An 11,592-nucleotide genomic window follows, 5' to 3' on the forward strand; every position below is an offset into this window, starting at 1 on the left:
CATTCATCCTTTACAAGTGTTGGTGAAACCTGATTCTTGGTTTTCAAACAAAGCTCTGCTCAGGGGGCATCTGCAGTTTCAGCAAAGAAACTGGCCAGGAGCAACAGTGAGGAGAAAGCGCGCTTTATTTTAAATAAAGCATAACAATGAAAGCCAGGAGCAGCATTGGACTGAATGGTCAATTACTACCGATGCATGACGCCATTCATCATTAAACCCAGCATGGTGTCATTCTGGCAAAGTAGTGTGTTTTGTTGAATGCATCTACACCCTGGCTTGAAACATAATGGGCCTGGGAGGGGATATTTAGAAAGAAAAGACAAAGCAGGAAGCTCTCTTTTGCCCTTTAAACCAACATACATTTCTTTCAACTAACGCTTTTCAAATAATATAACTTCTGGGGTCTGTTTAAATCAGGACGCCACAGAACAGGCAAGAGAACCTATTTTCTGAGCTCACAGCACTTTCTCCTGACACTGCTTAAACCCTAGTTTGTTGTACTCCGAATCATCAGGTTTTAGGTCTGCATTTGAAAAAAAGATTGAAAGTCATTGTAAACATCAAATTAGAGGGTATATTGACTGCAAATCGGTTAATTGCTTTTAAAGGGCTCACTGGAAGGCTCCTGGAAGATTGAGATAAGAGCAAGATGTCTAGCAAAGTACAACACTGATTCAGTTCAAGTCACGTGGTCTTGAAATCCATGGACGAAATGGCAGAAAACACAATCAGCTGTTTGAACATGAATTACTAAGAATTTCTCAGGTCATTCTGATCATGATGTCATGGGAGTTCGTGTGTTTTTTCCAACCACAGGGTACACAAAAATAACATTGTTATGCTAATAACGAAGGCACCACAATGCAAATGATACAAACATCATATAAAGTAGGAAATAACTTCTGGAGGTTAAAATGAATGCACACAGACACAGGTCTAATAGTAAAAAGGATACTACTAGTCCCAAGTTTGGACACATTTGATTATTTTTCTCATCCTAAACACCTTTTTATCTAAAGGATATTATGAATAAATGTGCGAAATGTATTATACACGTATTCAAAGTCTGCATTTCTTTACAATCTTTTTAAAGAAGCTGGTCCAGATGGTGTAGGACAGGGATAGGCAACGTTGGTCCTGGAGTGCCACTGTCCTGCAGAGTTTAGCTCTAACCCAAATCAAACACAGCTAAACAAGCTAACCAAGGTCTTCTGGATTACTAAGGCTACAGACAAGTGAGGTTTTTTTCAGGGTTGGAGTTAAACCTTGCAGGACATTGGCACTCTAGGACCACGTTGCCTACCCCTGGTGTAGGATAACAGTTTTTTTTAAATCCATACTTAAAAAGTCCTAAAAGGAATAGTTGACAACAGTCAAACATAATTTACTCACCCTCATGTCATTCCAAACCTGTATATGTTGAACAATAAGATATTCTGAAGAATTCCGAAGAACCAAACAGTTGTTGGTCCCCATTGACATCCATAGTATGAATGAAAAAAAATATATACTATGGAAGTCAATGGGGACCATCAACTGTTTGATTACTATCATTCTTCAAAATATCTTCTTTTCTGTTCATTATCGGTTCATTTTGGGGTTAAAAATAAATAGAGCTATATTTTAGACAAACTGTGGCTACTAAAATGTATGCTAAAATACAAGCTCTGACTTGTGTAATATTGTTGCTCAATACCAATTCCAATACTTCCATTTATCATTTTATAATTTTTGATAACTTGCAAATCACTATTATTCTGAAATGTGCCTAAGCTTTTGCTTCGCTCATGACATGTCTTAAAGCAAAAAAAAAAAGGCTCTATGACCAATTATGGTTGAAAATGCCATTTAAGACTAATATAATTAAAGAAATAAACAACAAAAGATTTTTGACCCAGAATACAGGCCTGGTTTGAACTACTAGAGGCATCACACACACACACACACACACACACACACACACACACACACACACACACAGTGGGCATCAAATGACATTGTGGGAATAATCAATGGGCATGAAGCATCACATTCAGCAGTAGTCTGTAACCTAATGGCCTGGTGTTGTCAACAAAGTGAGTCATGCATAGCCTAGCATTCCACAGCAACACATTTAAATACTTTGAAAACAATGGCTTATAGACGCAAAACACTTAAACACACCCTTTGCACACAGTCACGTGGGCAAATACAATTATATTCCCCAAATGTTTATATCCCAGTACATTTCAAGAAAATTAATTCAAATAGCTACGTGATAAATAAGACTTTGTTAGAAAACGTACGCGTACAAACTACGCTGACGAAATACACGCGCAGTGTAGAAGCACGTGAACAATGTTTGCAAGCGGTTTAAAATACTCGGGCTTTAAAAATGCAGTAGAGATATTAAAATGCTATTAAGCTATTAACACTTACGTGCAAAACCTGTCCTAACTCCTGCTTCCGTTTTCTCCTTCAGGGAATCCCTCGGGGTTTCAGGAATCATACAGGTGCAAAAGTTTGCATCCTCGAGTTGAAAATACTTCTGATCAGGTTTTAAATGCCAGGTATACTTTACTAACACGCATCAAAGAAGAAAAAACAACAACGTTATGCTGTGCGATAAATAGAAACACTATTTCAGGTCACTTAACATAGCCATCAGTCTTTTGAGTTATAAGCAAATTGAAATATCACCTGACACAGGTGAGAAAGCCACGCCCCCGAGTAGTTCACACGCTCCTCCTACTCACCTTTATAGCTCTTATGCGTGACTTCAAGCACGGATATTTATTTACAGAAATGAAATATAATATTGCTATTTTTGTAAGAAAAGAAAAAGAGACAATGAAAAAAGTAAAATGATAATAAACGTCAAGACAAAATATAAAAATGAAGTACATTCAAAAAAAGTTTGCAAATATTTAAAAATATGTGTACATTTATATGTTATTCCCTTATAATTTTTGGAAGTTAGTTCCATTCAGGGACATTTCATTAATTTCTGAAACCTTTCAGAACACATACGCCTGTAAGCAGAAAAGAGCGCTGTAAATAGATTTTTTTTATGATCCATAGGAGGCCATAAAATCATAAACTCAGTTGCTATATACAGAAGTTTGAATATGTGTTGCAGCATTTGATGTAGTATGCATATTTTTCTAATCTGTATTTTTGTATTCATAAAATTTTTACAAAACATATAGGCCTGTAGGTAGGCTATAAATAGTGATAATGCTGTATCCAATATATTCAGTACATATCATGGTTAATTTTAGGGCAGCCTGGAGTGAACTACAAAATAAATTTATAACCTTGAAATATTAAAAAAACGAATTAAATCCAAAGATATGATTAAAACATAGTTGAATGGTCAGCATTTATTTAGCATTTATTTTTGCCTCTTGTCAGCCTTTACAAGAGGCATCAAATTATTTTGTGCTATGTTTTTCTTTCAGAATAAGCTGCTCAATACATACTGACTAGGAAACTGCAGCATGAATATATGTTTTATTGGAGGAATGGATTAGCTCACTGTATATTACTAGGCAGATCTCCCATAGGAGACCCTTTGTTGATTACGGGGAAACAAAGAAAGAGGTCCCATAAGGGGCCAATACAGTCTCTGCTGTCTGACAACTGCTAGATATGAACTTGGCAGGACACCATTTAGCCCCCTTGAAGAGCATGTGTGAGCAGACGGTACTTATACACCAGGGTACACCGAACCGCCTCATGCAGTCACCATTTGTCTCTTTCCTCACCCAGTAAGGAGGTACAGCTCCCGCATATGTTCATAACTCTGAGTGGGGAGGGGTCCAGTGATTCATTGCTCACGTCAGAATGAATCTGATCAGAATGTCACTCTGCTAATTATGAATAAAACTGAGTGTAATTATGCATTGAAGTGCATTTACTTGCTTTCTTTATAGAGCACCTGATTTTGCATGAGTAGAAAACAATAGAGATGTGTCTATTGAGATTGAAAGGTGAAAAGGTCATAAGCTTCATTATAAACAATGGTTTAAAGGGACAGTTCACCCAGATTGAATGAAAACGCTGTCATCATTTGTTATCAAGTATATATATATATATATATATATATATATATATATTACCCTCTTTTTATGTTTCTGGCTGTAACCTCACTTTTAAAGTTTTTTTTATCAATTATATATTTATATTCACCTCTAGCTGTGTTCAGATGGTTGCTGCCTTCCTGCAGACAGCATCAACGTTACAAAGAGAAAGTATGACACAATTCTGTCAGCTTGCATACATTATCTCCTTTCTTCCAATGAATCATTCAGAGTTATTGTAATTATGTAATGCCGTCCTCCAGATGCAAGTCTTCTAATAGAATGTCTCCATCTTCTGGTCGTTCCGTGATCTGTTTAACACGATAATCGTCATCCTTTGATCTCGGGCTTTGTCAATAGCTTCCTTTCATTGCATTTACATTTAGTCATTTTGCAGGCGCTTTTATCCGAAGCGACATTGCAGTACTGTAAACTTCAAAGCGTGTCAAATGAGTGTGCTAATATGAGATGTCTTATTTGGAAGGGTTTCACAGGACTCCTGAAGCTTTGTTCGCATTTGCTAGCACGAGCCAAAGCAGATGAAATTAGGTCACCACTGTGACAGAAAAGAAACGCGCAGAAATGAGCCTGAACATCCTCACTCAGATGCCCCCACCATCACAAAAAAAAAAAAAAAAAAAGAGCCTGTGTTGTCTGAATCTTGTCCTGGTTGTTAAATATTTTAGCTTGGCACTCTCTCAGTTCCTTGTGTCATCTTGTGTGGCCTCCACAGTCTGCTGAGCCTGTTCGGTCAGAAGAACCGGGTTGCAGAGATGATTACTCGACTCAAAATATACAGTAATAACACAGCTCTCTGGAGAAAGATAATTATCCTAAGCCACACTAGAGCACTCTGAATAGCCTATTCTATTTCACTTCCTGCAGACTGAACTTTTTTTCGTAGTGTGTGCACAGAAATTAAAGTAGACTGACCACTGATCAGGAAAACGTTACAAAAATGGTTAATTTATAGTTGTATTCTTTAAATGTATTCTGTCTGTTCATCCAGGAACACTGTATAATCCATTTGCACACTGAAATATTTTCTATGCACTTTACTGGCCATTGCAATACTGTTAATCATGTTCATAGTTCTGCCTATAGTGTACATACACTTTTACATAGCCCATCTGTATAGTATGTTCATAGTACACCTATCTGTATATTGTGCTTATAGTATTTAATATCTGTAAATTATGTCCATAATACTTACCTGTATAGTTATTGTACATATTATAGACCTTTATTCTTTACTTACTGCTTATTGCACTTCTGGTTAGATGCTAACTGCATTTCGTTGCCTTGTACCTACATGTGCAGTGACAGTAAAGTTGAATCTAAATCAGGTGTTTAAAAAAAGGTTAATAAAACCAACTGGCATCACTGGAAAAATGAATAGTTAATCGTTTGGGAGTCCTTGACCAAGTAAGGTAAAAAATACATTTCATATGTAAGTGTTTTTTGACCTTGCATGCATGTCAACCTGTGACTGGGGACTCCCAAAATGTACACCTTTCATTACCCATAATAGGGGTACTTTAAAATGATTCACTTATAAAGGCAGTCATTTGTTTCGTGATTAAAAGAATCAATTGAGTGAATGATTCATATGACTCACACATAAAAACAGTCACCTTACTGGCATAAACATAGAACTCTTCTCAGTTTAGAGGACTATAACTAATAGTTGACTAAAATATGTTATTATAATGTATAAATATTTTAAATTCAGTTCAAATGTGTATATATATATAGCATTTTACATAATACATTTCATTTATAGGCAGATTTTATTATTATATTTTTTTTTACAGAGAAAGATAGCAGTGATGAGAAAATAGAATTTCAAGTTTTCTAGCACCACTTTTGAGGGGCCCAGTACCTCATTTTTATACCCCTGGTTCAGATAACCTAAAAATAGGATAATTTTCATTCAAATCAATGCCATGTGGTTTGATATTGTACCATCAATTGCAAAGACATATATATATATATACCTACATTTAACAGTAATAATACTGTACACCTTAAATGTCTAAATGCGTTTCAGGGGCCACTGTTATATAACTCCTGTGGTTTCTGTCCATTGTGATAAATACCTTTTCCTAGCTTACATTTACTCAGTGACATTTGATCAGCTCTTACTATATGAGCTTGTGTAGAGCTGAATTTGAAAAGCTGACCTTCAGATGCTTGACTGAATTTGTGACACACAGTTCATAATTAAATGCTTTGTGGCGGGGTAACAAATCTAGCTGACCTGATGTAGACACGGTTTCTTGGGACGAGATGAGAGTTGCCTTTCCAGCCATCTGGAACAGTCAAGGAGAAGCGTGTGGTCCAGCTGGCTGTCACTCTCAGGCACTGGAGGAATAAAAGAACAATGCAAATGGACTCACTGATCCAGTACATGTGAAAAATATGCTAGATGTTTTTTTTTCAAGTAATAGTTCAGCACAAAATAAAGATTTTCTAAACATTTACTCACCCTCAGGCCATCTAGGATGTAGGTTAGTTTGTTTCTTTATCAGAACAGATTTGCAGAGATTTAGCATTATCACTTGCTCACCAATGGATCATCTGAAGTGAATGGGTGCTGTCACAATGATAGTCCAAACTGCTAATAAAAAAGATCACAATAATTAACAAGTAATCCACACAACTCCAGTCCATCAAATAAAATCTTGTGCTGGGTATATGTATGAAACCAATCCATCAAATAACTTTTTACTTCAATCCATTGTTTCTGGCTGACATCCATGACATTGCTTTATCCAGTGAAAAAGTTGTCTAGTACAAATCAGAAGAGAAATATGCACAGATCAAGCACCGTTTACAACCATAAACAGTCCAAAACAGTTCTAAACAAATATTTTGGTGCACTTGGATGTGTTACTATGAATTATGTACTTGCATTTTGGCCAGAATTAACACACACTAATAATGAACGTATTGGTGGTTTGGACTCTCATTCTGAAGGCAGCCATTCACTGAGCAAGTGATGTAATCCTACATTTCTCCAAATCTTTTCCAGGTGAGGATGAGTACATTTTCAGATAATTTTCATTTTTTGGGTGAACTATTTCTTTAGACACTGCAATAACATCACCTAGTATTATGTAACTTTCTAAGTAAACAGAGCAACGCATTGGTTCTTGCTGCCTGAATTCGTTTTTCCAGATGCAGTTTATGCAAAAAACACCATCAGGGCTTATTTCCTCTGTAAAGAATGACTCAGCTAATCTTAAATCCAAACACCATCTGCCAGGTCTATTTCTCAGTCTACAGTACAACTGTTGTGGCCCAAATATTCTTTACAACAACGTCTTACCTTCGTTCATAAATCATTTGACTGTAGCGCACCCCATTCAGAAAAGCCAGCAAGTAACCTTCAAAGTCGCCCTCGTTTGTCTGTGCTTTGGATGGATTGCTTCAGATTAGATAGTTAAACTTGCTTTTGTGTTTTTGGGATGCATATCTTACTCACCAGAGCTTGAATTTTATCCCCAGATCAGTTTGATTTGGCATGAGCTGAATAGTTGGGAGTTCTCAATGAACATCCAGCTCTGTTTGGAGGAGGTCATGCATTTGTTAATTGCTTATTGGCCCAAATCATATCAATACTTGTCAGTGGCACTGTGCAAATGCTGGCTGTACAGATGGATGCTTACAGCCATACTGGATGTTCTTTATAAACATATGCAGAACTGAATATGGGTCAACCATATGATTCAGTGCAATGCTCTGAATCAGACTGCTGCCTTTATCATGCAAATGAGGTTTGTTTTCGCGTTAGTTTCTATACTTTTGTTGTGTGACAGACTTAGTGAAAGATACTGACTAATTAAATATGTAGGGCTGCTATATGCTCTTTTATCCTGCTGTTGAAATGGTAATCCCTCTTTGATTTGATGTTTTTTTTTTTTTTATGAAGTCCTTTGTGTATCAAACAGAGCTTACAAGTTGTTATTATCTGAATGGAAAGGCCAGCACCTTTCATATGTAAAGATCTTATACTCATTCACAGATTCTTGAAACAAAATCCCTGTAACTGATCTATTCCATCCAGATAGGGATATGGGCATTGAAGTTTATAACAGCAAGTTTGTGTTTAACACATCAAAAATCTTCAGTACAATGAAGGACATACAGTTTTCTCATTTTCTATATGTAATGTGTTGGCCTTGCAGATTATTAAATTATCTCATTTGGCAAAGAGGCACAACCAATATCTGCTCAGTGGGATTTTCATATGAATTATTTGTAAACCCAAGTAGCTTAAAACGAATCAAATGGTAATGATGTAAGCTGAGTTATATTGGGAGAATCTGCTGGTGTGTAAAATGCAGACTCTCTCAGTCAAAACCGACTAACTGCTCATGACATAAGCTACAGCTGTGGCTTGTGCTTTAAAAAAACCATGATCATATAATCTTGAGTTAACCCTGATTTATTGGCATGCAGCATGTATAACGCTGAAGGATTTTAAATAATTCCTCTCTCCACAGACACTGGCCTTTTTTTGTAATAATAATGCAATGTTTTCTTTCAAAGTCAACTATCATTTCATATTTTTTACCTAGTTATCTTGGTATGTAATCGTAAAACAATGTAGTTCATGTTTTTTTTTTTTTATTATCGTTTTTATAAAAAGTATTGTGAGATTTATTTATTTATTAAACTTTCTTAATAGTACCGCAAGATGGCGACATTTATTCACTTATTTATTATAGATATGTTTCTGTCAGTATAAAGGCTGGTGTAATTTTTTACGTTCATAATTTTCATAATGAGCGAGAGTAGCCTGTAAGTTTATAGTATAAGTTAAAGTATTATTCAAACACAAATGAAAATGGACATTAAAGAAGGAACAATTCAAAGCACTTTTGAACTCTTTGAAAAGTTCAAATAAAAGACTTTAATCTTTCTAACGTCATTAAACGCGGATGATGACGTAACAATTTCAAAGCGCGCGTGTCCGTTTGAACAAGTCTCATTAATTTCTTTATTCTTCAGACCTGTTAAGATAAACTTAATTTAATATAAACTATAAAACTTTATCCAGTATAAACTAACAAGATTAACGGAGTATAATATTTACGCCTATAAATGAGAGTACAATTTTACATAACCAGTTTGATTCAAATTGTAAAAAAAGTCTAAAAACCATTAAATTATAAATTCACATAAATATGTTTCCATATGCTTTTCTATGGTCCTTTAATGATTATTTATATATTCATTTATTAGGCTGCATCAAAACAAAATACAATTCAATATAAAACAATTAAAAAATGTATGTTTAATATAGGCCTTTACAATATATATATATATATATATATATTATCATACTACTTTATATTAAACATATTACACTATTTCTTTAATGTCATGAAACTGTATAAAATCAATAATCTGATACAGGCCACTTAGTTCTAAGTTTTGAAGTGTGACCAATAAACATTCATAGGTATTATCGCAGGTGAATTTCAATTGCCAGGTTAAAAGGGTTAAAAGATCTTCAAAGTGGATCTTCAAAAGTTAATTTCCTTTGACTTCAACCTTTACAAAAAGGTGTTAATGGACCAATATTAAAAACATTAATACCTCAGTTAAAACGAACCAGGGGGTACAAATACAACCCAGCTTTATGTCATTATTGTGAGGGCAAGAGAAGAGAGTACACAGTCACAGCAGCTTCTGTAGGCCCCTACTTGAACATGGCAACTCAGAAATATTCAAACTTCTCTATTGATTACATTCTGGGAGACGACAGCAAAGAAACAGCAGAATCACCTGGACTTGATAATCCAGCATCTTCTCAGGATTTCCCAGGACACTTGACCAAACTGGACCTACTCTACCAGGATGGATCTAGAGGTCATTGTGAGCATGCAGCACTGATGGTGAACATTCCATCTCCATCATGGAATGCAGGAATGTACTGCTGCTGTGCTCCAATCTCCTATTATCAGCCGGCTTTTAATTCAGAGTACTATGCAGCTCAATCGTGGCCTTTTGCCGTGTCAGGTATGCATTTTCTTTTCTTCTTTCTACGTTTTGTTAACTTTATAAAAAAAAAAGAAAAAAGATCTAATTCATTTTTGTGTTAATAATGTATTTATTTCTTGAAACTACCTTCAGGTTGTGATACAGCTGAGAATCACTGCCACCAAACTGTAGCTCAGAGACAGCGCAGTCGAATCCGAACGGTTTTCACCGAGAACCAGACGGAGACTCTCGAGCGGCTCTTCGCAATCACCGACTACCCGAGCGCTGAAACCCGGGCGGAGTTAGCCAGAAACACCGGCCTCAGCGAGGAGACTGTGCGGGTGAGAAGCGCTCTTTATCTGTAGCTTTGATATTTCATACTTTGTGCTAACGTTTATTTCAGAACATTAACTAACATATTTTAACATTTTTAACGTAATTTCTAAAAATTTGCCTTATTCTATTTAAAAAATAAAATTACTAAAATGTATATTCTTAATTTCAGGTCTGGTTCAAGAATCGACGTGCACGTAGAAAGAGACAGACAACCTGCACAGACAAAAACAAGAGGAGCACTCAAGAGGATCATCCTGAATCAGATTAATTTATGACTGAATTATATCAACACAGACTTAATGGCTTTTAAGAATTGTTTTTAAAAGTAACCTACACTTTTTTTTGCAGTGTAGCCTAAATGTACATTTTATACGAATAAACACATTTCTCAGCTAAATAAACTTGAGTTTCGTTTATTTGTTTATATTTTAATTACGGTGCTGTTGTAATAGGAGTAAGTCCTACATGATTTGAAGAAGCAAAATATTTTCACGAAATATATTTAATTTAGCTCATATTTTTGCGCCGTCTGTAATGCGCATGCGCAAACCCGTTTCCACCACTGAATAAAAATAAAACATGTAATTGTGACTTTTTATCGAACAATTCAGAGAACATAAAAAAGTTCAGAATTGCGAGTTTGTATCAGGACATTTGAGACAAAAAGTCAGAATTGCGAGATGTAAACTTAGATAAAAAGATATAAACTCGCAATTCTGAGCTTGTATCTCGCAATTTTATTTATTTTTTCAGAATTGTGAGATGTCAATTCTTAATTTCGAATTATAAAGTGCAGAAAAGAAAGACTGATATTTTCGTATCGTAGGCTACATCGAATCAATAAACACAACACAGTCAAACTAAGTATAAAACACTAATGTTTATTAGTCATATATCCATAGTCAGGATAGAGTTTCACTTGAATTAATTATTTTTTCATGCTTATATACTGTAGGAAAATGAAACCTGCAAATGTATACACAGCATGCAGTAGGCTACAGTCATGTTGTCCATCAAATCCAAAACCGAGTTCATGATGAGATCCACATGAATCTGATTTACAGAGTATAGTTAACACGAAAACACAAAACACAGGACGTTAAAAAAGTACCTTGTGTTAAAATTATTAAAATATACATTTTCTCAGACGAATAAATGTTTACAAATGAACTATACGAATTACACAACAGGATAGAAAATGACA

At 35.3% G+C, this 11,592-nt stretch overlaps 1 protein-coding gene across 1 annotated transcript; it reads left to right on the forward strand.

Moving 5' to 3' along the window:
* The first annotated feature begins 9,642 nt into the window (after window positions 1-9,642).
* Window positions 9,643-10,676, forward strand: LOC113114870 (homeobox expressed in ES cells 1-B-like). The gene is made up of 3 exons (XM_026281949.1): window positions 9,643-10,091; window positions 10,218-10,393; window positions 10,558-10,676. Exons 1-3 carry the CDS (start codon window positions 9,782-9,784, stop codon window positions 10,654-10,656), a joined length of 585 nt encoding a protein of 194 aa, XP_026137734.1. The 5' UTR covers window positions 9,643-9,781; the 3' UTR covers window positions 10,657-10,676.
* The last annotated feature ends 916 nt before the right edge of the window (window positions 10,677-11,592 follow it).

Source organism: Carassius auratus, chromosome 15 (genome assembly GCF_003368295.1).
Source record: "Carassius auratus strain Wakin chromosome 15, ASM336829v1, whole genome shotgun sequence".
Lineage (NCBI taxonomy): Eukaryota > Metazoa > Chordata > Actinopteri > Cypriniformes > Cyprinidae > Carassius > Carassius auratus.

Bases quoted from the DNA above. Each gene is read 5' to 3' on its own strand.
- LOC113114870 (XM_026281949.1), top strand. From the start codon at position 9,782: ATGGCAACTCAGAAATATTCAAACTTCTCTATTGATTACATTCTGGGA. The intron at 10,092-10,217 runs GTATGCATTTTC...GTTGTGATACAG, and splicing joins GTGGCCTTTTGCCGTGTCAG to CTGAGAATCACTGCCACCAA. The intron at 10,394-10,557 runs GTGAGAAGCGCT...TCTTAATTTCAG, and splicing joins TCAGCGAGGAGACTGTGCGG to GTCTGGTTCAAGAATCGACG.